Genomic DNA, 27,598 nt, shown 5'->3' with positions numbered 1-27,598 from the left:
ATGCCACCCTAGTTCCAGCACACACCATGCAGAAGATAAGGAACCACTTGGCATCAACTAACAATGGTTTACAGTGTGATGCCATTATTATGTGAACAGGACTGCAGAACTGCCCTACTGTCACATGGTCTATACTCTTTTGAAGGCAGCAAGAATCTACCGGCTGGCATCCGTAAAGCCCATCTGACATCACTGAGAGCGTGAGCAGGAAGAAGAGGACACCCACCTCAGCTTGGTACAATTCCACGTGTAAAAAGATAAAAACAGAGTTGATCTTTATGGTCAAGTCTGGCACCGATAAACACAAAGTAGCTGAGATGGGACGGAAATACAGGGAAGCCATCGCCCACGCAAAGTCTAACTGGGATTGGGATAGGTGGCATGACCTATCATTGGCACTGGAAACCAAGAATTCAAGAACATTTTGGTCACTAGTCCATACAGGTGCAGGGGAACTGAAATCCGCTGTGGAGCCAAACATCGCTGCCTCAATATGGGAAGCCCACTTCAGCAAACTGTATCAAGATACTTCTGTAATTCCCACAGAGCCAGTTCTTGATAGCCCCTCTGAGCTTAATGAAAAACTAGAGTTGACACTGGAAGAGGTATTAAATGCTATAGGGAGACTAGCGTCGGGTAAGGCTCCAGGTCTCAATAAACTCCCTAGAGATTTGTTTAGACACCAACCAGAGATCTGGGGCCCCTATGTGCATATTATTTTTAACTCCATTCTAAGAGGGATGGAAATACCCTGTACTTGGCTGGGGGCAGAGATAGTACCGATTTTTAAAAAGGGCTCTCCTCTGCTCCCAGCCAACTACAGGCCGATCAGCCTTATAGATGTACCTCAAAAACTCTTCGCCCGTCTCCTGCTGGACCACCTCCTGGACTGGATGGAGGACAACGCGATCCTTAGTCTGCTCCAGGCGGGCTTCAGGAAGAACACGTCCACCATGGACCAGATTTTTCGCCTCGTTCTTCTCTACTGGAAAACGGTGGGGATCGAGGAGGGGGAGTCTGTACATGGTGTTCGTGGACCTGAGGTCCGCATTTGACCTGGTACCACGCAGGAAACTATGGGCGGTCCTCAGGGAGCTAGGTGTTCCTCCACAGCTCCTACAGGCAATAATCAGTCTCCATGATGGAAATTTTGCCCAGGTCAGGTGCGGAAGGGAGGGGGCGCTGTCATCTAGATTTCCAGTTAACAGGGAGGTAAGACAGGGCTGTGTCCTCGCACCGACCCTGTTTTGCCTCTTTGTTAATGGTGTAATATCCTACCTTGACAATGTCAGGAACAACGACGCCCCCAGACTGGCAGGTAGGAGGGTTCCGGCAATTATGTTTGCCGATGATACCCTCCTGCTCTCCAAATCCCCGATGGGGATTCAACGGATACTAGATGGGTTTGGGGATTTCTGCAGGGCGCATGGCCTTGAGATCAACGCAGAAAAAACCAAATTCATGGTATTCAATCCCTCGACAACCACTAGGCCAAATCCAACTTTGGGATCTGATAGGCTGGAAAGGGTTAGAACGTTCCAGTATTTGGGGGTAACTTTATACGAAAATCTATCTTGGGGTCCACAGACAGCAAGATCCCGTTTAAAGTTATCCCAAATGGTGGGGGCAATTCTAAAGGTCTCGAATTCATCGACCTTCAAACCGGTTAGTCCTGCCCTGGAGATGTATAAAACCCAAGCCAGAGCAGCTTCATCCTATGGTGGTGAGCTGTGGGATCATAATGTTGTGACAGATCTTGTCAAGGTGGAAAACAACTTCCTTAGACGTTTGGTGGCTCTACCACAAGGTACACCCCTGTTACCATTGAGACTAGATTTGGGGCTCCCTCCAATAGGTGATGAACTCGCTCTAAAGCCACTGAGGTTTTGGCACAGGCTTTGGTCTACTAGTGAACTCTCCCACTATAGACAAGACCTGAAGCACGTCCTGAGTCTTAACTCCTGTGACAGAATTCCATGGGTGGCACATGTAAAATGAGAATTCTATCGACTGGGACTGGCTGATCTGTGGGACGATCCCGAAAGAGGCTGTCTAGGGGTGTCCCGCAAAATGCTCACCAAGACTTTTAAAGATAAGAGCCTAACTTCGCTCGCGTGTGCCCTGAAAATCGGCTCCCTCACTGAACAATTCCTGGCCACCAAAAGTTCTTTCTGCTTTGAAGGATATATGGACATTATATTCCCTACCACTGCAAGGAAACTTTTTATCCGGTGGAGGTTTGGCACACTGCCTCTTAATCCTTTACAAGCAAATGGACAATGCTGGACGATAAAATCTGCCCTGGGTGCAACTCGAATGTGGAGGATGAACTACACGTGCTGTTTTTTTGCCCTGCTTACAGCAGACCGAGAAAGTATTGGCTAGTGCCACTATGTAGGATTCTGGGCTTTAGAAACTATTTACAATCATATAGAATTCTGAAGACAAGCACTCTGCACTTTATCGTCTTTGTTGTAGCCAAGTATTTAATGGGCATGTGGCAGCTAAGAGGAGAAATACTGAAAGGGTAACTCCTAACTTCCAAATGTGAACCGAACTGTATCGAACTGTATTTAATTGGGTTTTTAATTTCCCAGAGTCATTTATGCACTGGTATTTTTACCGAACCGGTAAATCTCAGATGTAGGTGGGACTCTTCTGAGTCCCAAAGGCCCTACAAATTCGGTATTTTAACACCCAATTCAATTGGGTGTTAAAATACAGAATTCAGGTGTGCATGCACTTGTGTGCATGCACACCTAGCCATGTGACAGACAGACATGCCCTTAGGGCATGTCTGTGTGCCACATGGCGCACATGCCTACTTTTGGGGTGCCAGAGGGTGTCAAAGTGACACCCCCTGCACCCTTCCAAAAGTCGGTATTTACCGATTCGGTAATTACCGAATCGGTATTTCCCATTTATTCCTATGGGCTTCACAGCCCATAGGAATCAATAGGGAATACCGATTCGGTAATTACCGAATCGGTAAATACCAAATTCTAAGGATTCGGTATTTCCACATCTGGAAATACCTACATCTCCCCCCTTCATATTTACCGACTATGAAATACCAAATCGGTAAAATTCGGTATTTCAGAGTCGGTAAATATGATTTACCTACATCTGGCCCCAAATCTGTATTTTGACATGTAGGTAGCACTGCAATCAGTGCTACAGGGGTTTAAGAATTCTAAATTTACCACCAACTAGAAGTTGGTGGTAAATTATGAAAACCCTTTAAAAAGCATTTCTTTTGTTTTTGAAACAGTGCCATGTTGCAGACATACATGCCCTAAGGGCATGTATGTCTGCAACATGGCACTGTTTTGTGCATGGGTACACATGTTGCAGACATACATGCCCTAAGGGCATGTATGTCTGCAACATGTGTACCCATGCACAAATGAGGGGTGCAACAGGGTGTCAAAGTGACACCCTGCCACCCTTCAATGTTTCCCCAATTACCGAATCGGTATTTACCGATTCGGTAATTGACATTCATTCCTATGGGCCTCCGGGCCCATAGGAATGAATTTATCAAAACAACAAGTGGTCCTGAGCATACAAGAATAAGGGAAAAATGATATATATAGATCACAATGGAATCATATATAGTCTAAGATTCCTTGACCAGCCGGCCAAGGAATATTTATTGGTTCAATTGTTTATGATGTCAAAGATACAGCAATTAACCCAAGCAGTAAGGGTTAAATTGGGGCACAGTCCTGTGCCATACAGAAAAAAGGAGAGCAAGAGGGTAAAGGTAAGTGAGGAAAGTTATCAGGCAAACAAAGTGAGCTAGCAGGTCACTGACATTAAATATACATTAGCAGTGTATCCTGGAGTCATTCATACACACAATAGTATTACATAAGTACATGTATGAATTACTTTACATAGGAATGAATGGCAATTACCGAATCGGTAAATATCGATTCGGTAATTACCGAATCATACCGATTCGGTAATTAAATCGGTAAAATTACCTACATCCCGATTGCCAGTTCTTAAATACCGAATCGGTATGATTCGGTATTTAAGAATCGGTAATCTGGGATTACCTACATCTGGCCAAGTTTCATGTGGACATTTCAATAAATAAAAACATTTTCAACTCATCAGCTTCCAGTAAATTAAAAACAGCAATACTTTTATTGCAAACTCACTCCTCTCTCTGTATATAGGGCAATAATTAAAACACACCAGAAATAAACACATATCCATTTGCACTTCCACTGTGGGAAAAAAAGCTGACACAAGACAGCCAACCTGTTCATATAACGTAATTCTGTTTTTCAACTGGACCTGGTAACAATGATTACATTAATTCAGAGTTTCACATTTTTTAAACTAAAGTACCTTACATTTTTCTGACAGCGTGCCTCTCAAGTTGGAAATTACAGCGGCACAGGACTTTCACTGATTGCGCTCTAGTGCTGTGTGCTGCACCTCCTGCAAACCAGAAAACCCCGGCCGCATCATAAGACTTTGGTGTCAAAGCAGCAGCTTTGGCCCACTGGCCACACTGACTGTGTAGGATGGATGGCATGGCGGTGGCAGGCTGCAGAAGGCAGGCCGTGTGATTCCCGCTGGATAGCCCAATGCTGCTCATTCCGGAATCTGACTTTCGCCAATGATGTCTGTCACCTGCTTCTGCCAGCCCCAGCTAACCTCAATTGAGCCAATCAGAGCAGCTGGTTTGTTTGATGATGGACAAAAGCTGCAGAGAGGCCTGAAATTAAACACAATAATAAAGCCTGACTATACAACGGTAAAAGGATATACCTGGTCGCGAGCTACTCACAGGCTGTCTGCTAGCTGCCAGTAGCTTGTGATCGACCAATTGGAGGCCCCTGAAATTCTCTGTCCTAAATATTTTTTTTAAATAGCATCCCACTGGGGGTACCATTTCGATTACTAGCTCCAATGGGGCAGTGTTTGAATGAGCAGTATTCAGGTAAAGATATTTTGTCAGGCGGAATTCCAACAAGAAAATTCTGAGAACACACCCTCCTCCACTTCAGTAAGGTGCACAAGAATTAACTATTCAAGTGATACTTATTCGACGGGTTAATCGAAGCATCTGAAGTATGCTGTCTCTGAAAACCTGGCTTAACTTTACTCTACCGCCACTGAGCTGCTCTCCCTACTCCAGGGCCTACCTTAAACCATTGAGGTCCTCCAACCCAGAAACCATCTGGGAACTCCCTGTTGCTGCTTCTATGCACTCTAACCAGACTGCGCATGCAAAGCCCTCCCTTCTTACCTCCATCTAACATATTCCACGGTTTCTGCCCTCCGGTGCCGTTCAGTGGAGCACTGTATCCCACACTACTCACAGCACTGCATCTCTTTGTACCCACATTCAGGCTGTCTTATGTCCACAAACATAAAAATGGAAGCTTCAGAGAATAAGATCCATTGGATAACTTCACTCAGAGACTTTACTCAGAACTTAAGAGAAACATCCGCATGTTCTGACGAATGAGACGTGTCAGTGGCATCTTTATCTGAAACTCAGCTCCTTTCTTAGGTATTGTAGGGTGGATGAACTTTACCAAGAATGGTCTTCCAAGACCATGGCGAATAAAAAGGGACATTTCTCCCCATCAGGCTCAGATGGCCCTCGGTTTGCCAGGAAGAAGAAAGTCAACACAATTTAACCAAGCATTCCCGTGGCACGAGCAGAGCATGTCCTCTCTGGGCATGGTGGAGACTTTAAAATGCAGATGGCCCAGAGGAAATGCATTGAAGGGCTCTTGAGAGCATACAGATGTGCCCACGTCTTTCAGCCTGCTGAGTGGAGCAGCTGTGTGAGGGAATCTGTGGGATCCGGCACACACCCAACCATATAATCACTTCATGTTTCATGTAAGTTCTCTGAGTGTTCTTCCCCTTTCAGTTCTCTCTATCTCGAGCTTGACATTTTACTCAGTTTTCAAAACTGCCCAACACGTTTTCATTATGTAGTCAAATTAAAGCATCACAAAATTAAGAAATGCCATAAATTAGGGAGCAGGAGTTGTACCAACAGTACGCACATCACATTAAGATTTCTATGCTTCGCTTGCGTGCAATTATACCCTTAAGCAAGGTGATATGAATACTTATTTCAGATGCCTAACTTATTTAAATATACAATGTAAATCAGTTCACACAAGCAGAGTAGAAATGCTTAATTAACGAATTACTGAGTGCTCAAGCTCTTGGAAAAGCAAACCGTGTGCATCAGATCTCAGTGCGGATTGGCCAAATTCACAAGCCTCCTGGCTCGGAAGTAAGACACTTGCCAACTCTGACTTATAAATACAAATTGAATAAATCTCTGACTGTAATGAAATATTCAGACTCAGGAGTACTCAAGGGAAGCTGCGACAGTCGCAAAACATACAGGCACCCACATGTAAGCAAAACCAAAACATACCTGCTTATATTTCTGCACGTGCATGTTAAGGTACATTTGCACTGGCTATTTGTTCTTTCTTCGTAGAGGGAAAAAAAATTCTCGACTTAAGGAAATCCCCTTGCCCGGTTACCCACCAATTTCCAGGGTATTTCCTTCATTTTCTCAAACTAAGAATGGATGTACTCACGTGCTTGACAAAGCCAACTGCCCACCAATTTTCACAGCGGGAAATTCCCTACAAAAGTTGTACAAATACTCAAAAACCTATTTGTTAGTCTTCATCGCCCTTGATCAGGTATCTCATCTTCTTTGGAATGGCTATAAGCCTAGCATGTAAGACGACTTACTCTTAACATTATAAACCACGTGAGAGTAAAACTACAAGTATGAGTTAAATCAAACTGGGCAAAATACGAATAAACCCGAACCCGTGACTCAGCTACGCAATTTTCCCTTAAAAATGCTGCACTTCAGTTTTGCTTAGTCGAGGTGGGCGGGCCACTGAAATGCTTGGGCCAAGCTCGAGACTGAAGCCCGGCTCTGACTCGGTTCGAGGTCCTGTTGAAACCTCAAGCCCATAACGAGCCGAGCTTTCATGTGGCTTCAAATTCCACTCCATTTAACAGATCAACAAATTCGCCCATTAACACATTGATCCACACTGCAAACTATAATACACAACACACACCAACACACTGTTACAAAAGGAGACTCTCGCAACTGGCAAGAGGGAGATAGAGTTGCAGGGGGTGTCTGCTAATGGATTAAAGAAGCATGACGTGGATTCAATAACATGCATCCTTGGCAATTGGCGCAGTCATTCTTTTAAAAATTAAGCACTTTACAGACTTCTGCTACCACTATTCCATCTCCACTCTACTGACTCCATACTCCAATAACTATACTTTTCTGACCTCACTCTCCTGCCTCGGCTCGTCACCAGCTTTACTTTAGGCTCCATTTCCTTTACCTCACAATACAATCTTCTAACCAATTTAGATCAGGGATCCTACCCTTAAATTGTTTTACATGTAAATGGTCCACGAAGAAGAATGAAAAATGCACCACATGTGTTGACCAGGTAGAAACTCTTTTAATGTACTGTTTGTACATCCTGCATACGTAGTCCCGCGTAAAGTATGGCTAGCACAAACATACAGGATCATGGGTTCAAGATCGTGCTTTACTGCTCTCAGTATTCTCTGCACAGATCCGTCGCTCAGATATGCCTTTCCGACAGCAAAATTCCTAACCTGAAAAAGGAACTTATCCATACCCATGTATGTGCACTTGGCCTATTGTGAAGGTTGGGCTTCAGCTTGTTCTTTTATGTCTTTTTGTGATCAATTAAGATTTATTTTAACTATTGCCTTTTTATGCCAAAGCACCCATGACCTAAATGTCCTGGTTGTATTGTGACTTTTGAGGACTGCCTTGTCATTTTTTAACACAAATTTTTATTCAAGCTTTTATCTTTATACGGTTGTTAACTTGTAACGCTTTTATGACCTGTACTGTCGAATAATGCATATTTTGATCGATTAATCTTCTAACCTTGTGCATGACTGTCAAAGTTACCACATATGCCAGGTTGTGTCCTTGGTCTAGTATTAATAGTTGAGTGAAAAATGGATAAGAGTAATCTTGTTGTAAGATGGTGGAGGGAACCAAAAATGTGTAACATGTTAAATGACTCTCTTCAGATCCCCAACAACAGAGATTGAAAACAGGATCTTCTACCTGACGAGGTGTGGCGCCGCGGCTAGGGCGACTGACTCCGGAATCTGGGTATCACGGTTCGATCCCTGGCACTGGCGGCAGCTTAGCCCAGCACCATGTGACTCTGGGCAATAGCTTGCTTAATCTTCCCGACGGCCCCCAGCGCCTAGAGACCCTTACGGGTGATTGTGCGCTTTACAAATGAGGATTATTATACCCGTTCCTGAAGAAGATGCTCTTTCGCAGGGTCTGAGGTTGAGGGATGGAGCAATACCTTATTTTGGGTATACATATGAAAATACTCTACCCACTATAGAAAGACACTCATCCTACCGGATGTGAATAAGAGAGAGTTCTTAGGCGCTCCTGGGTGATTGGTGGAATATCCTTGGAATAGACTGGATATTTACAAAACATTATGGGAAGCAACTTAAATGCTACACTTGCATAGAGGAGGAGCCAGTTAACATACTTGAGCTTAAATTTAATACGGTCCATTCGTGCTAAAGGTCCTTGATGCAGCATTCTCGACGTTCCTGGAGAGGCATGTTAATAAACATCTTTCCGCCTTCGTTGAGTCCTTCGATATTCTTTACCCCACACACATGAGGTTTAGACCTCAGCACAGCACAGAATCAGCCCTGCTGGCTGTGGTCGAGGTGGGAAACAACCTTTACAATGCACTACCATTACAACTAAACTTTTACAACGCAAGATCCATTACATCGCATGCTATTACAACGCAACCATTACAACGCATGACACTACAACGCATTCCACTACAATGCATGTCATTACAACACAGTCATTACAACGCATACCATCACAACGCATAGTACCCTTACACTATCCAACACTTACCCTACTGTTGCACCCCCTGAAGTTAGAATAGTAATTTTTAACCCTACACTATCCAACACTTACCCTACTGTTGCACCCCCTGGAGTCAGAATAGTAATTTTACCCCTACACTATCCAACCCTTACCCTACTGTTGCACTCCCCTAGAGTTAGAATAGTAATTTTACCCCTACACTATCCAACACTTACCCTACTGTTGCACTCCCCTGGAGTTAGAATAGTAATGTTTACCCCTACACTATCCAATACTTACCATACATGCAATGTAATGGTATGCATTGTAATGGTATGCGTTGTAATGGAATGTGTTGTAAAGGTAATTTTAAAAAATTTGTGCATGCGTTGTAATGGAATGCGTAGTAATGGATGTTGCGTTGTAAAAAATGTGTTGTAAAGGTATGCGTTGTAAATGTATGCGTTGTAACGTAATACATCTGGCCAAGGTACTCAGATCTCTGTTTGATAAAGGATGGTCGGCAGCCATTACCTTTCTGGACTTCAGAACGGCTTTTGACACAGTTGATCACAATACACTTATCCACTGGATATATAAAGTCGGCATCGTTGGCCGTGCTCTGAACTAGCTCTCGTCCTTTTTAAAGGATAGAACTTTCCAGGTGCTTTTTAAAAAAAAATCTTTTTATTGGCATTTTATATCAATTTATATTCACACATGTACGTTTAGTCATGCTTATTCACTATGTTTGCTCACCCATACAAGTCTGGATGTTACAGCTCATGCATCAAAGTAGGATTTGCACATTAACGTACATTCTTATTAACAGTCAGTCTTATGTTTTTACTTTGAAGTTATGTACCACAACATATGTGTACTGTATGTTGTTACTTCCACATTTAATAATAATAATAATAATAAAGGATTTTATAAAGCGCCTGGTGACGCCATCTCGGCGTGTCCCCGCGCTGTGGAGAGAGTAGCAGGAGAAAGTGAGCGACCTAAAGGGTGAAAAGGTGAGTTTTTAAAAGTCTCCTAAATAAGGTCTCTGTCTCGGCCAATCTAATATGCGGAGGAAGAAGGTTCCAATTCTTGGCCGCCAGCGCACGAAAGGAGCGCCCTCCCATTCTGGCTTTGTTTATCCGGGGGGCACACAGAAGCCCGGTACCCTTGGAGCGCAGTTCTCTGTTGGGCATATAGGGGATTGCGAGATCCTTCAGATATTCAGGGGCTACCTGAGAGGTAATCCTGTAACATATAAGGAGCGCTTTAAACAGGATTCTCTTTTTTATAGGGAGCCAGTGAAGAGCCACAAGTGTAGGCTTGGAGGCCGCTCTTCTGGGAAGCCTGAGGACCAGACGGGCCGCCGTGTTCTGGAGAACCTGAAGTTTTTTAATGTTCTTCTCAGTGGTTCCTAAGAGTAACACATTACCGTAATCAATACGGGAGGTGACTAAAGCTTGGGTCATCGTGCGTCTGGCCTCTAAAGGAAGGAGGTCCAGGGTGCGATTTAAGGTCTTCAATACACCAAAGCACTTTCCTGCTAGCTTCTGGACGTGGCTGTCATAGGAGAGTCTGGGATCAACCCATACACCCAGGTTCTTTGCTTCCTTGCACGGAGAAGGCATAGGACCTAAACAAGGAGGCCACCAGTCCAGGGACCAACTGGCCGAGTTGCCCCCAATCACAAGCACCTCTGTTTTCGAACCATTGAGCTTGAGGCAGTGTTGGTTCATCCAGCCTGCAAGCTCCTGCATGCACGTTTTGAAATTAGCAGCAGCCAAGGTGGGTGCCTGGGATAGGGAGATGAGGAGTTGGGTATCGTCGGCATAAGATACTAATTTTATGCCGTACGATTGAACCACCTCCGCCAGCGGGGCCATATAAAGGTTAAACAGGGTGGGGCTCAGGGCAGAGCCCTGAGGCACCCCCTGTTCTAGGGCAATGCTGTCTGAGAGGGAATTGCCTCTCTGAACCTGGAAGCTTCGGTCTATTAGGAAGGATTTAAGCCATCCCAATGCCGCCTTGGTGACCCCAGCCTGGTTCAGACACTGTAGCAAGATGGAATGAGCTACAGTGTCAAACGCAGCACTGAGGTCCAGCATTATGAGCGCCATCGTATGACCCTCATCAGCTCCTGCCCGAAGCGTTTCAGTAGCTCTCAGGAGGGCTGTCTCGGTGGAGTAATTGGTCCGAAAACCGGACTGGGAGCTATGCAGGGATTTATTAGCTTCAAAGTGAGCCATAAGTTGTTTGTTTGCAATTTTTTCGGTCACTTTTAGCCAACATTATACTGTGCACTCTTTTTATCCTATTAACATTAAGCCATATATATCAAACCTTGTAGTGCTCAGTCTCTAGCACTTCTGCTGATAATGTGGGCTCTCACATGCTTCCAGGCAGAGCGGGGTACATAGTAGTCAGGCCATCACTTCTTGTATATGCGAATATGTACTTTGTGTCAACAGGGTCTCAGGGGGGGGTCCAGTTCTCTTATGTTAACAATATGTTCACCGGATTCTCCAGAGTCTTCATTCCCTCTCTCAGAATCTGTCATATTTCTGACCTCCCAATCCCGCAGCACCCTTGCCCATAACTCGTTTTCGTATTCCTCGCGCGTCATCTTTCTGTAGGGCCCTCAGTTCAGCTTTAGACCAAGCAGAAACGTTTCTCTCCAATGCCTGTATCGAGGGTGCTATGCGTGCCTTCCAGTTTTGAACTATCTTTTTACGCGCCAATACTAACGCCAGATCTACAAATCTATTTCCTATTTTTTTCAGGCCTTTGGTCTGGAAAACAGGCCTAGCAAGCAAATCTCAGGTGTGTTTAGGAGGGATCTGGCCAGCGTTTTACCCATCTCAGCCAGGACTTTCTCCCAGAATCCAACTAAGTGCAGCATTCCCAGGTCATGTGACAAAACCGGCATCTTGTAATCCACATCTAGCGCCGGACTGATCAGTGTCCCCTCTCATAATGTTTAGTCTATGGTGTGTCAGATACACCATATGTATATAATTAAATTGGATTATTAATTTGAAATTAGAATTTCTTGACACTTGTTTCTAACCCCTCAATGCTCGTGATCATTCTTTATCCGTTAATGCGTTCCCTACAGTCACCTCCCACTGTCTCCTAATCCGGTCAAGGTTTTTTTTGACCGATTCCAGGAGTGCCCCATAAATCAACTGTATCAAGTGCCTTGCCGTTCCGAAGGTCAGTAGCACTTGGAGCGCTGTATGTGTGTCGGGCTCCGTGGAGTCCCCTGCCATATGTCCCTGATTGTCAGCGTTAGTGAATGGTAGGTCAAAACTTTCCAGGTGCTTGATCATTCCTGGTACTCTCATAGTCTCTCATTGGGCTGTGGGGTGCCACAAGGGTCCACCCCTAGCCCTACCCTTTTTAATCTTTATCTGTATCACTGCGCTGAGATTGTCTGTTCTTTCAGGGAGGGCATTGGTCTCCTATGTCAATGACACTCAGCTGTTGATTTCTATCGCCCTCGACCCCAGCTCTAGTCACCTCAGTTTGTGTCCCCATCTTCAGGGGGTGGCCAGATGGATGCCTAACTGTAAACTGAAGGATAAAACCGAGATAATGATACTGGGCAACAACGTTAATAAAATAATGCCACTTCCTGTACCAGACTGCCTATCCAGACCCCAGTCCTAAAGGGATGATTAAAAGCCTCGGTATGTGGCTAGACTCTAGTCTATCTATGGAGCACCAAGCAAAAAAGCTTTAGGCACCTGCTTTGGTACTCTGAGAATACTTAGACATGTGTTAAATCTTCTTCCTTTTCTAACCAGTAGACGTATCATCCTGGCTCTTGATGGAGCGGAAATTCCACTTCATTTGTAGGGGTGAATCATAATCATGCGTAGAGCGCCCCCGAATATAATCTTACAAATATAATAATGGAAAGTGTTAGAATTGTGAAATGTATTAACGTAACTATGCTACATATTTTAGGTTATTGACAAGTAGCATGGAGAATTAGCGTAGGAAATGGATGTAACCAGCAGAAAATGTTAAAAAGAAGAACGTGTAGTGAAGTTAAGGCGCTCATATACTAAAAGTGTTTAACATCGATATTTCTATATTTCTATAATTTGTTAAATATGTTTGTTAAAACGCAATCGGGTAATGCCAATCTGCAGTGCTTAAAATGAGACGTTCCTATGTTAAATGAAATAATAGGCCTATAATGCACGTCCCTGACAACTCTTGCTTTAGAATTAAAAGTTAATTTTCATGTGCACTGTGGAATCTGTTCTTTCTCTTGTTTTGTATTGCATGTGAAGAAGCATTCTTAATGTCTTTCTTTTAGTAGCTAGGCAATGAGAGAAGAAGTAACAATCGTGTGACTTGGACTGATAAAGAAAAGACACTGGGTTTCACAAGTGAGACAGCCTGGGAGCCAAGGACAAAATGTTGCAAAGGTTGTACATGGAGAACACCATGGAAAAGTACGCTCAGGACTGTACCCAGTGTGGATATCATGAGCCAGGTGCACTACGGGAATTCTACCTGTGGATAACTGATTGTTGAAACCTGGGAAAGTGCCCCATTTCATTCTTGCCTTCAGAGAGAGAGTATCATAGGACATGCTCTTTCTTTGCGATAGTGGGCTTATGTTATTTGACCCAATGATGCTTATGAAGGGATGTCATCTTAGAGTTAGAGTAGGGATAGATTTAATGCTTTCCACTTATCAACACTTGATGCAGAGAAATTCAGACTCATACTTGCTGATTTTCTGTATTCTACTTCTTGAATGAATAGTTTTGTTCATGCTGCACAATTTAAACTGGATGCGTAGATTTTGCTTCATGCTAATTCCATTGTATTTCTATACCCTTGCATTGACTTGCCTCTATGTCTAGTTATTTTTGGCTTTGTATTAACTAATAACCTTATGTAGTTGTCAGTGGGTTATCAAAGAGAATTATTGGCTAATTACCTGTGCGTTAATGATTTCTCCCCCCTTTACACTTTCATGCTGCGAAAAACAACCATCGGAGAGTGTCCCTAGAAAAGGTCTAGAACTCATGGGCCCAGTCCTTTCACGCTTATAATCTCCTGCCTCGACTATGGCAATGTCCTCTTTCTTGGCTCACCGCGCTATGTGATAAGGAGGTTGCAGACATGCAGAATGCTGCTGCTCGAATTCTTATGAATGTCCCTGGAGATCAATCTTCATAAACTGCCTTAAATGACCTCCACTGGCACCCAGTTGAAAAGAGGGTTAATTTGAACGCCCTTTGCATCATAAAAAGGTCCTGTTCTTCTTAGACTGGTTGCTACTCTCTAAATGCCTGGAAGATCTCTTAGAACCTCCTCTGTACATCTACTGCAGACCCCCGAATTCGGAAGATCTTGTTGGGGTAGTCACTCGTTTGCCCATCTGGCTCCTAAACTCTGGAACATACTTCCACTTGAATTACTTCTGTTATCCAATGTGCTTTCATTCCAGAAGGCCCTGAAAAACTTGACTTTATAATAATTAGTCTTCTCTGAAGCCTATTAGTGTGTTTACTGTTCTAGCACTGGGAGGCCTTCGGGTAGCTACACGCTATATAAGTAATACGCAATGGAATTCTGTGAAATCCATTTTCTACAGAATAGTTTGATGAGAAAGACCCTCTAGACGGCATTACACTGGTTGACATTCACATTGGTCTTCCTTGAACAGATCATACTAAAACAGGAATACAATGGTGTCAATCATGAAATTCCATTTGCCTGAGGGGCCTATACCACTTCAGGAAGTCAGTTTGATGCAACAAATATATTAAGGGAACATGACTTTTATTTATTTTTTAGGGGGGAGATCAATGTTTTAAAAAGAATTCCTCCTTAAAAACACAAGTATCGGAAGGAGGAGCTTCGCGGGTGACCAAGATGGCCGCGTAAGCTCGGAGCTCCGTGGACCGTCCGATCCACCGCAATTATCCTGCCTGAAATCCTGCCCCACGTTGGTGGGACTGTAATGCTGACGGCCTACTGAGGCGGGGACTGCAATCGGCTTCCAAATCGGTGACTCCTGAGCAAAGTTACGTCGAGCTGAACTCCGCTCCGTGACGGTGCCATTGTCCATCCGGACTTCGCCACTTCGTCACTTCGCTCGATCGGACTACACGGGCCCTGCCTGCCATCTCCTTGGTGACGACACTGCGCACTTGTGTTGCCCTAGTCGGCCTGATTGTGACTTTTTGATCCGACTGACTCTCGGCTGTGGACCCTGACCTGCGACCGCCTGTCCTTTGTTCTAGGAAACCCATCATGGCGGGCAGAGGCGATCCGGAAAGGGCATCAAATAAAGGTGGCCGAGGCAAACCGCAAACGCAGAACAACCGCATGGAGCGGTATGTGAATCTCAAGTCGCCACCTACATCGGGAGCCATCTCCAAGGGGGCCCCAGTGAATGGCCCGCCGGACGGCTCGGATCCTACCCTACTGGACATCATGGGTGCCATCACCAGCCTCCGCGCCGATGTACAACAACAGCACGAGACTCTGTCCCATAAAGTGGACTCCATGGCCATTGATATTTCCCTCATCAGGACCGACTTGGGCAAGACAAATGATCGGGTGAGAGCGCTTGACATCAAGACTACTAGTCTGACCTCGGATGTCTCGGAGTTGCAAACGGAGGTCCGGAACCTGCGATCGACTGCCGATCTTTTCTCAAAGCGGCTGGAGGACTTGAAGGGCGAGCCAGGCGGCAGAACGTCCGTATAGTGGGGGTTCCGGAAGGGTCCGAAAATGGCGCAGCGGACCTGTTTGTGGAAGAATCGGTCAAGACACACCTGGCGCCCTCTGGACTGAGCAATTTCTTCTCAGTGGAACGTGCCCACCGTGTGCCAGGGGGACCACCTAAAACGGGGGCGACGCCGCGACCAATTGTGGCGCGCCTTCTCAACTTTAGAGATCGAGATGCGATCCTTCAGGCATCCAGGTCCCACGGGCCGCTACAATATCAGAATGCGGAGGTGCATTTCTACCCGGATTTCACCAGACTGGTACAACGCCAATGGTTGAGCTACGCGGGCGTGAAGAGACGGCTCAGAGACATGGGTCTCAAGTACTCTATGCAATTCCCGGCAAAGCTCCGCGTGGAACTCAAGGGACGTGTCTACTTTTTTGACTATCCTGAGAATGTGAGCGAGTGGCTGGACACTGTAACACCAGAGCGGGAAGAGCAAGAGGAAGATGTTGGAGGCGCCTCGGGCGGAGCGGAGCGGCAAGAATGAACTGGGAGCCGGGGCTACCCCTGCCTCGAATGACCGCCGGACTGGTGTTTTTGGTGCGATTATTCTCTCCTTTATTTTCATGGTGGGTGGCGGGACGATTTCACGGGGATTCCTTTCTCCTCTGGGTCTTTTGTAGAGTAGTTAATGGGGCGACAGGCACACTGCTGGTTGGGGGGGCTTTTTAGTCTACTGCAGGGGTGCAGGGTGGGGGGTTGGTTGGGTACAGTTCTGGTTAGTTTTGTGTTTCTTTTTCTTTCTCTTTTGTGGCAACTGAACAATGGCGATCCTGGACTTTCTTTGATGCAAGTGTCTTTGGGTGATGGGTGGGGCGGGAGGTGGAGGGATGAGGGGTAGAGTATTGAAAATTCTTAGTTGGAATGTTAACGGGTTGGGTGATCGCATCAAGAGAGGGGTGGTTATACAATTGGTTAAACGACATATGCCAGATGTTGTACTTCTGCAGGAGACGCACTTGGTGGGCAACGCCTGTAAGGCCCTGAATCGCAAAGGATACAAAATGGTGGCGCATTCGGGGTTCTCTTCCGGCTCCAGGGGGGCGGGAATTCTTGTGCGTGCATCCCTTCCCCTAGAGATAGAGACCACTTTGATTGATGATAGGGGGCGGTACGCCGCCGTGGCTGGTAGATGGGAAGGGCGTTCCCTTACGCTGTTGTCCGTGTACGTCCCCCCCGGGCTCCAGTATAGTACTTTTCAGGACCTTGGTGGTGCCATCTTGTCTATGCCGGCTGGTCGTTTGATAGTGGGGGGTGACTTTAATTCGGTCTGCTCTGGTCTCCTTGATCGTCAACCGCCTCGCGATTTACGTGGGCCACAGATGTGGCTGCCGTCCTTCCTTGAGTCTACTGGGCTGGTGGACGCGTGGCGGCTCTTGCACCCCACGCTCCGTCAATTTTCTTTCCTGTCGGGCGCGCATGGGAGTCTCTCGCGTATCGACTATGTACTTACGCTGGCTTCGGATGCACTTGCCGTGTCCGAGGCCCGCTTTCTTGCGCGGGGCATTTCCGACCACTCCCCGCTGTGGGTCTCCTTTGATTTTGGAGTGACTATGTCGGAGCGCCCGGCAACAGTCAATCCATGGTATTTCCGTGACTTCAAGACCCGCTCCCTCCTGGCCAAGTCCATTGATCTTTACTTCTCCGAGAATGTGGGCTCGGTGGAGTCGGCCGTTACACTGTGGGAAGCGTTTAAGACGGTGCTCCGGGGCGAGGCCCAGGCACTCATCGCTGCTACCCGTCGTGACAGAGACTCCAATATGCTGACTATTGAGCAGGAAGTGTTACTCCTTGAGGCTCAACTGGGATCCAATCCGGACCCCTTGGTCCTTCACAATCTCTCGCTGAAACAAGCGGAGTATCACGCCCTGGCCACTAACGCCGCTCTTGTCCTGGCCAAGGAACAGCAAGGTCGCATCTACGATGTGGGCGACAAGGCCGGGAAGCTGTTGGCCTGGCTTGACAGAAGGGAGATGGCCAGCCGGGTGGTGCCGGAGCTTCTTGGTGACAACGGTGCGATCCTTACGGATCCCAGCGCCGTCGTGGACTCTTTCGCAGACTATTTCCGGGGGGTCTATGAGTCTGCCTCGGACTTTTCGGAGGCGGACTCGACGGCCTTCCTCTCCGATATTGACCTGCCCAGTCTTTCCGAGGAAGAAAGAGATGACCTGGATAGGGACATCACCGCGGACGAGGTTGATCTTGCGATCCGTTCACTTAATTCCGGTAAGGCCTCCGGGCCTAAAGGTATACCAGTGGAACTATATAAAATCCGCTCGGACGCAGTCTCCCCGCATCTCCGTAAGATGTTCCTGGAATCCTTTGAGAGAGGCTCTCTCCCCCTGGACCAACGATTGGCCACCATCGTGGTCATCCACAAGGAGGGCAAACCACGGGACGTCTGTCGTTCTTACCGTCCTATTTCCCTCCTTAACGCGGAGCCCAAGGTCCTTGCCAAACTCTTGGCTAATCGTTTGATTGGAGTCATTGGCGATCTCGTGCACCCCGATCAATCTGGATTCATCCCCCACCGTAACACTGCCCTGAACTTGCGCCGCCTTCATGGGGTCATGGCCCGGGCCCACACTCTTGAAGAGCCGGCTGTGTTGGCGTCCCTGGATGCCACTATGGCCTTTGATTCGCTCGAATGGCCCTACTTATGGGCGGTTCTGGCCAAGCTCGGGTTTGGACCCGTCTTCGTTAGCTGGGTGAAGCTCCTGTATGCGGAACCGATGGCCAATGTCACAGTCAATGGCCGCCTATCGGCGCCATTCCCCCTACGTCGCGGTACCAGACAGGGTTGCCCCCTGTCCCCCCTATTGTTTGCCTTGGCTCTCGAACCTCTTGCAGCGTTGTTGCGTTCACATCCCGACTTGAGGGGTATCAAATGGGCCCCTGGCTTTGAGGACAGGGTCTCCTTGTACGCTGACGACATTCTGTTGTATCTGTCTTCACCTGGCAGATCCCTTGTTGTGGCCTGTGACGTCATCAAAATCTTCGGGCGGTACTCTGGCCTGGTTATAAACTGGGCCAAGTCATCTCTGTACGTCCTCAAAGGAGATACCCTGCGCCTTCCTAGGGGCTGCGGTATTCAGATTGCTTCGCGCGGTTTCAAATACTTGGGTATATACATCTCCGGCAATGCCAAGCTCCGGTATGACAACAACCTGCTCCCCCCCCTTCAGCGGCTGCGACGTGATGTCGACAGCTGGCGCCATTTGCCACTCTCCCTCCTTGGCCGTGCCGCCCTTTTCAAGATGATGGCCCTGCCCAGATTCCTGTACGCACTACAAAACGCGCAAGACCCTGTCCCAGCCCGCTACTTCCGTGAGATCGAAGGCCTTCTTCGTCACCTCCTCTGGGAGGGACGCCCCCGCGTCGCCCTCCACAAACTCACGCTCCCTTGGTACGATGGGGGCATTGCCCTCCCCGACGTGCGCCGGTATTATTGGTCGGCGCAGCTAGCTGCCCTGAACCATGGGTTCTATGGCCCAGTGGTGAACCCCGGCTACGCCATGGATAGGTGGCTGACGGGCGGCGGTAATTACTACCGTGCCCTATATTCCAAATCCTTTGACCGCAAGCTAACGGGTCCCACCCGAACGGCGGTTCGCACCTGGAAAGCGGTTACCAAGGCGCAGGGATGGCAGGGCAGACTTACGAGGTTCACCCCCCTTTTTGACTCCGACATCCTGGGTAGACTGTGGCACACCAAGGGTTTTGATAGGTGGGACCTCATTGGCATCAGCAGGGTTGAGGACATGCTCTCTAGAGGTTTGATTAAGACCTTCCCCCAGTTGCAAGCTGAGTACCAGCTGAGCGCGACGGAGTTCTTCCGTTATGCTCAGCTGAGACACGCGCTGGTCTCGGCCACTCCGCCGGACGGCGTCATTCCTGAAAGTTCCCCGCTGGAAGACAGGATCCTGGATGGGCATATGCCAGACAGTGCAATTTCCCTCTCGTACAAGAAGTTGATTAATACACGCACAGACCTCCTCCTTGGCTTGAGAGATCAGTGGGTGGCGGATGGCCTTGAGTTGGACGACGAGGATTGGCAGAGTGCGGTTTCCTCTCCTAAGGAGGTTGCCATTTCTTCCCGTCTTCGCCTCGTACAGTTCAAGGTCTTGCACCGGGTGTACGTGACTGGGCCCAGATTGATGCGTATGGGTTTCTCACCTGACGGTCTCTGCCGCAGGGGCTGTGGGGCCCCCGCCACTTTCCTACATATCCTCTGGGACTGCCCGGTGATCGCCTCCTATTGGAGAAGGGTCCACCGAGTGATGGCGGAGGTTACTGGCGTGGCTTCCCAGGCGGAGGCCCGTCGATGCCTCTTGAATGTATGGGAGCCATCCGACCACAACGTTGCACAGACTAGGTGGGTTACCCTGGGGAACATGGTGGCGAAGAGGGACATAGCCCAGAGATGGGGCGCGAACGAGGCCCCTCTACTGGTGCAGTGGAAGGCCAACATGGACTGGTGTATGTTTAGGGAGAAGACAGTCTATGTGGCCAGAGGGAAACCTCGGACTTGGATGAAAATTTGGGGAGCGTGGAACGAATATAGGGGGGATGTGTGTCTACCGCCTGAACCAATTGCTCAACAGGGTACCGTTTCTCCCTAACCTGTGACGCCAACTGAGCTTTCATGTGATTCTTCCTCCTGATGTCTTCCCCCGCCCCCCCTCCTTCCCATTCTGTTATCTGTCTTTCTTGAGAGCTTTCCTGCCTTATCCCCTACCCATCCCTGACACCCAGCGTCACATTTTATACACTGCCACTTTCGCGCCCCCGGGCGCTTGTTGTTGTTTTTATATCATAAAATTAACCTTTGATGATTATGACTTAAATGTTTGACACTATTTGTCTCCTTTACTCTTGCTGCCTCGCCTCCGGGATGTCAGGCTGAATAGCTGTGTGTTCTGGTCTCAATAAAGGTTTTCAAAAATTTAAAAAAAAAAAAAAAAAACACAAGTATCTGTCAAATCTTAAGATACGGAATATCCACAACCAAAACTCCTCTGAAATGACCTGGCGGATTTCGATCTGAACGCTGCAGAGATTACCGACGAGTACTGAGCCGCGCTTGTTCGCCACGACCACAGATTGGTTGTTCTGGGAGGTGCAGACTTGCTACAAATCATTCAGACTTTGTATCACCCAGACTTCCAGTAACACCAGTTGGCTACATTGTTACTGACAATCTGTATGGACTATGGCTTTCTTCTCAACTGGAATCTTATGGATCATAAACAGAACATATTTGAATTCACACCGATTCTTGTGGAGTTTTAGAGGATCATAGACAGATGGCTACTGACCTTGGGAGACCTGCCGAACTATAGCGAGTCACACGTCCTGGGTTGGATTTAGATTTCATCAATGAGGAAACTTTGGATTGTTCATTGTAGGTTTTATCATGACTAGAAAATTGGTATCCAACTAAGGAATCTAATGTGCATGAATATTTGTTGTGCATGTTTTCACCTCTCTGAGCACTGCGCCATCTGCACTATTTCACTTGACTGCAGCACCTTGTCAATGTTTTGATGGAACAAATATATTTTCCAAAGAAAAGGAGAGACACATACAGCTTTTTTGTTCATATATTGGTGATTGATTATCCTTCTAATGAATGAACTCATATTAATGACCTTATATATATTACAGAGTGATTTGCATGATATATACATGTGAATAAATTCCATTTACTGTTGTTCCTTTTATTCCACTGCAAACCTACCTTACCACACACAATTTTAAACAGAAAAATTGTAAAACAGTGAATCTTGAAAAAACATATATATATTTTAACAATAACCAACATGCAAATACTTTATTTGTTGTTGTCACTATAGTCATTTATAAAAGCATCATTGGCCAATGCTGTGCATTGGTAAATCATCCATCAACAATAAAAAGTCTGCACAGATGTGTGTTGCTGTCTGACTGTAACATTGGGGTGTACTTACTGTGACGGAATCTGTGGCAGACTGATCCTTTTGTCTTGATCTATAAAAAGAAGATATTAAGTGAAATTTCAGACATTATTTAACCATTTACTGGGTGAAATGCGTACGATTCATATATGTTTATGATGTTGAATAGAGATATTCAGTATAACTTAGGATAAATCAGACTTCTTGCGTCTTGGAAATATTAATTAATTTCTAATTTTACTTAATGTGTAGAGAAAGCAGGGAGGCTAAGGAAGACAGACAGGCAGATAGATAATCAGAGAGACAGATAGATATATAGACAGACAGACGAACAGAAAGTCAGATATGCATATTGAATACTGAATAACATGAGTCTTTTGATTCAGCCGCATTGAATTTAAACTGGAGCGTTTGTTTACTTGCAGTCGGAATGTCTAGCTGTAACAGCAAATGGTTGATGGTGCCACAATTATGGAATGTGAGTGATCCACGGGGAACAGAGTGGTAGATAGTGCTCTCCAAAAAAGACAAGAATAAAAAGTTCTTGCAATGGACACATGATCCAGCCTGCAAATTTGCAAATGCCCAGAGTAGACTTTGTATGAATGCAGTTCGATTTGGATTCATGGTGCTCGAGGACTAAGTCTTAGACACAGATCCACAGTGCCATTTTGGGTTACATGGATTTAGATCTTTGGATTTAAAAAGAAATGTAAAAAAATAGGGCAACCCATGTGCCATGGTCAAGGCCAAGAACTATGAGCTCTATGGACATGTAGAAGGTCCTTCAGCAAGGCCCTGAGCCCAACCTCCTCTGCACACCGCCAAAAGCCATATATAGAGTACTCAACGCCAAGGCCCTGCACTGGACTACTGTGGACAACGGAAGGGTTTCAATGTGGGTTATGTCAGCACAGGGCAAGGCCTTATCGAACGAAACCTAAACCAAGGAAGGAAATAACATGTTCACAGATCATAAGTTATTGATGTTGATTGCTATTTTATATTTCCAAATGTGTAAATACACTGACTTATCTAAGTGAGGATTTTTCACCATGAGTTAAATGACGAATCCATAATTAGGACATGCAAAGGAAACACGCCCGTACAAGGCGTGTGAGGAGTCATCAAACCCATGGAACATCTTTCATTATTTCTCAGGGTCTTCAGACCATGATTCGGTGGCTCAAAGGATGCTCAATCACCAAGGTTACCAATGATTGTTTCCAATGTGATGACATACAGTAGGGTGTGGAGGCCCATTTGCTGAGCAAGGACTGCAGGCAAATAGTTGTGCTCAACATGTGTTGATGGTCTCTTTTTATGTCTCAGCCCTCTGTCCGCACATCACCACTACTGTCCATGAAGTCAGATGCTGATTTGTTGATGGTGCAAATTACGCACATTAACCACAAACCAGCACACACAGGCAGCCTCCGTATTTCCTCACCTTTATTGAGACTGGTTATGAGGGTCTTTTCTGTTTCATTTTGTAGCCGGTAATACCCATCGATCAGGTCAGCCATATTCTCAGCCACGGCCAGGGAGGTGGTTTTAATAGCTAAGGGCTTTAAAAAGATGTTTGTTAATGACATCATAACAACATATGTAAAATACACACAACAGAAGACACATCGGGCTACCTTCTGAGTCGACCTGCAGTCTTCATTCCCCTATGGCTATATACTTATAACATATAGCTGGAAACTGCCACATTTGGGGGCATAATAGCAAAACAAAACAAAACCAGCCACAAAGAAGGTATTTCTCTTACAGTGTTCTGTCACACGTCCATGAAGAGGGGCATCAAAGTGGAACAGACTATTGTTATTTTTATTACTAGTGGTCTCACAATCCTGGTAGTAGGATCCACATTGTGCCACCCCCCTCAAGGGCAAGCCATGGACCTGACAATGCTTCCTGAACAGAAGCCAGCATAACTCCAACTCCATACTCGGGTCCCAAATTAGATTCCTTACAATGCAAGAATGTGTGGTGTAAGTACCCAGTTTACAACATAAGTATCTTCATAGTAAAGGCAGTTTACTTCTTTCCCTTTCACACTCAGGTATTTTGTCCCTCCCTTGTATTTTTTTTCCTGATTGAATATGTAAATGAACTCCCCCAAATTATGCCCAGTATTCTGATGTCATCCCCATAGGGAAGATGTTAGAATGCGCTCCCTGTTCCCACTCTTCATAATTCTAAAAATAAATAAATTATGATCCTTGGTGTATTTTTACAATTGTGCACATGTTCTCCTCAGAGGAGCATTTGGGTTGCCACATAAAAGTAAACAACTTACCTGGGGGGCTCCTGTTACGGTCACCAAAAGAAGCGCCTTGCCATCTTCCAATGGGGAGCACTTGATGGATTTAATTTGCTTGAATTCTGCTAGGCAGGTAGGCTGTCAGAAAGAAATTTGAAATGGTGACTGTGGACCATTTTTATAAATCCAATCATGTCTTACTGTTCAGGGAGTATGTGAACGTGTTTTAATGTTTTTCCCCTCCCTGCCTTCCTCAAGTATGGCGCGGTGGCATCAGAATTTTCTTTTTCTCCATAGCTAAGTTTTTTCCCAGGTGAGAGATCTATGTACCTTCAAGCTTAAACCTTTTATTGGGGCCACACTAACAGTATGATGCGAGAGTTTCTATTAGAGTATCTACTACTTATAAAGACAACTACTGAACTGGCATCACATTTTATTTGTGAACATATCGTGAACAGTTGATAACGAACGCTCTTTAATTGATAGTGATATTTGCATTTATTGAATTATATTTGGAATAAACCCACAGAGCGCTGAATTGTAGGTCCGTAATGTTTGAAACCTTCACTGAGGAAACTACATTAGACAATTTCGCTTGCATGCAGAGGGCACTTGAGGTGTGGACTGCCTCATTAATTACCTGGAATAATGGAGAAAAGCACAGAGGCAGCTGGTAAAACTGATCAAGGGTCCTTCATAATTGTCCAAATTACTTTGGAATGATAAAAACCCCGATGAAGCCCAAAGATTCAGTTGAAACATCAGGACAAACGTGTTTAAAGAGGACGCCTTTGTGTTATACAAGGTAGATTTCTGCAGGGCTGTCTAGAGTGATTTTTTTTATTAGGCTTGATTGAATTACCACTATTTGCCATAAAAGTGTCTATATTCCGGCTAACCCGCCCTGGTAACACTGTCGACTATAGCAGTGTTAGCTTTATGTGTACTTAAAGACCTTTTTGATTGTTTGAGAGATAATCACTTTTTTTTTACATTTTTACTGAAATTGGTACCCTTTTATATCAATCTATCAAAGGTTAACATTCATTTTTCAACTGTATTTATCTATTGCTTTTTAGGTTGCCTCGTACAACACTGGGGGCTCTTTGGATACAGCAACTGTGCTGAAAATATATGCTGAAGAGTGGTACGAAAACCTTAGGCTGGTGTACACGCCTGGCATCACAAACCGGCTACAAATATGGTGGTGATGATGGGAGGCAGAGGGGTCCCCTCTTTGAATCAGACCTGTAAACTTGTACATTAAGCAACAATCCCTATGGTGGGAGAACAACCCACTGAGATATTTCTGAATTCTCCAGTCAGGGCTGAGGCCAGTGTCCTAAGCAAAGTGGCATTTTATAACCCGAACCCTTCTGGTAATTGGCCAGATTTACTAAACGTAGTGCCATTCTTGCCCCAACCTGGTGCTTAAGTTTCCAACAAACATGAGCAACCCTTCTCTTCTGTCATCTGCCAAGTGTAAAGAAAGCATTGAAACCAAATGCTTCAACAATGTGTTGTCATGTGTTAGTTACAAGCACATACTGTGCACTTCACTTAAACAGTGCTTCAGGCCTCCCTCCCCAACATCAGAACTGCCCCACCGTCCTGCACTGCAGAAGAGAGGTGAAGGCACACTTCTTAAGAGAACACTTTACCCTCAGCACAGGAACCAATCACACCCCAAATATAATGGAGGCCAGCTGGGGCCTCCCTAAATAATAAAACTACATATTCATTGATTATGAGCATGATGTCACAATCCTACATGATACTAACGTGAAACAAAAAGGTAATCCAATGATTGCATATTTAATGATATCTGATATTTCTACATGCTAATTTCACTACATTGGCCATTAGCAGTCCTCGTGCTGTTCTAGGCCTTCCATTTATTTGTAAATGTTTACAAATGAGCAGCATTGCCTGGTATGTATTCGGTTTTCTGTCCCCTGCCTAGATGTGTTTGTATTTCCCTTAAAGCCCAGTCCTTTTTCATATCATATGTTCCACTCACCCCCCTTCACTTCACTTACCTTCGCCTCCTTGTTCGTAAGCTGCCGGATGCCTCTGGGACCAATAACCAGATCTACTGTAACACTCCATCCTTGCTAAAAAAGAAAGACACAGTAATAGATGTCACAGATAGGTAAGCCAATTATATGTAATGTGCTTTATCCCATCATAAGAGTGCGACAAAGCGCTGGGGTCTCGACAGAAGGTATTGGAAAGAGGGACCGGGCAGGAACAGGATGGAGAGCAGATAATCCTAGTACATATGCTCTTGTCTATTGATTATGGAGAAATCTAAGTTTGTCTAATACTCCATCCATCAAGTCATCAGGTTCTGCGTCACCTACTCACTTATAAGATACCTAAAACCTTGAATGAACTGCGACCCTAGTGCTCTCAGTAGAAAGAGGATTCTCGCACCTTGGATCAAAAGGAAACCTGCATTCGGTGCTGACTGCAATTTTGCACACAGCCTCTGTGGGATCCTATTGAATCTGACATGATCACAGTCAGAAATGCATCAGGAAGTAGAGGGCCCCAACAATATAGTACCTTGGAATTCCAGCAGGACAGTGCCCCCAAACTCATAAAGGTAGATTGACAATTGCATTCAGTTGGAAGAGTGATCTACATCTGGAAAAGTTCATGACTTATGTGCACCAACAATGAGTGTGATTTACATGCATGAAGGTACATGTTATGTCTGTGCTGTAAAGAGTACAAGGAATTGTTCTCCCAACCCTTGATATGGGTAAAGGTGTATGCTATGGATACATTACACACATGTAAAATCAGGTAAATAAATACATAACACAAATATTGTGATGTGAATACCATAAAACATGTGTCCCTTACATATCTATCACAAGCAAATATATACACATAAAGGTTTAGTAAAGTATGATTATTAATAATGCAATGTTTTACATAATTTATAGCTTTAATTTTAATCCTTAGTAAATTTGCCATCTAATCACCATGTCAATACCACAAACTGCAGGCCACTTCTGAAACCTGTTTCCACATTAAAACAATAAAAAAAAATCGTTTCGAAATTTCAACAGAAGAAAAAGAAAAGAATATACCACATATCCAAGGCAGAAATTTCTAGGATTATCATCAACAATAATTCTTATAAAAATAATCACAAAAACAACAATTATGGCATTTACAACAACGATACGTATTATATCGGCACAGCAAGCAACAATCAGCTATTACTGCTACAACAGCCATTACTGGTAGTAACTGGTGATTTGCACGGACATACCGTTAATTCACAGCGGTAGGTTTCCTGGTCAATAGAAGTAAAGCTGGAAAGCGTGTTCAAGAACTTCATGATGCAATCGTCCTCGCGCAGTGAGGCGTACTGCTGGAAGGTTTGCTGGATCATTTTGCGAAACTGCTTGGGCTGAAAAGCAATGTATAACAATGCATATACATGTAGGAGTGATGAAATACTTGTGTTGCTCTTCACTCCAACATACACAACATTTTCAGTAAAAACAAAATAAAGCAACACTAACTTGCAATCATACCCAGTCTTTGGAAACGAAGGAGACAGATTCACAAAGGTAGTTGTAAATCTGCACTGCGGTCTGGATTTCACAAACATTTTCAGGAATATGCATGGAGAGCTGCACCAGGTGCATGTTTTCATATGT

At 45.4% G+C, this 27,598-nt stretch overlaps 1 protein-coding gene across 1 annotated transcript in view; it reads right to left on the bottom strand.

Annotated features, from left to right (window-relative positions):
* Positions 1 to 27,598, bottom strand: part of LOC147709465 (protein-tyrosine kinase 2-beta-like) — a 368,771-nt gene that overhangs the window by 13,785 nt on the left and 327,388 nt on the right. Inside the window, exons 12-16 of the mRNA XM_086925999.1 lie at positions 27,205 to 27,345; positions 25,958 to 26,032; positions 23,952 to 24,053; positions 23,097 to 23,214; positions 21,680 to 21,719 (exon numbers count right to left, since the gene is read on the bottom strand). Coding sequence (XP_086782125.1) covers positions 21,680 to 21,719; positions 23,097 to 23,214; positions 23,952 to 24,053; positions 25,958 to 26,032; positions 27,205 to 27,345 — 476 coding nt within the window. The remainder of the gene's footprint in view (positions 1 to 21,679; positions 21,720 to 23,096; positions 23,215 to 23,951; positions 24,054 to 25,957; positions 26,033 to 27,204; positions 27,346 to 27,598) is intronic.

Source organism: Lissotriton vulgaris, chromosome 6 (assembly GCF_964263255.1).
Source record: "Lissotriton vulgaris chromosome 6, aLisVul1.2, whole genome shotgun sequence".
NCBI classification, from domain to species: Eukaryota; Metazoa; Chordata; class Amphibia; order Caudata; family Salamandridae; genus Lissotriton; species Lissotriton vulgaris.
The sequence above is the reverse complement of the archived record's forward strand: the minus strand, read 5'-3'. Positions and strand labels throughout refer to the sequence as shown.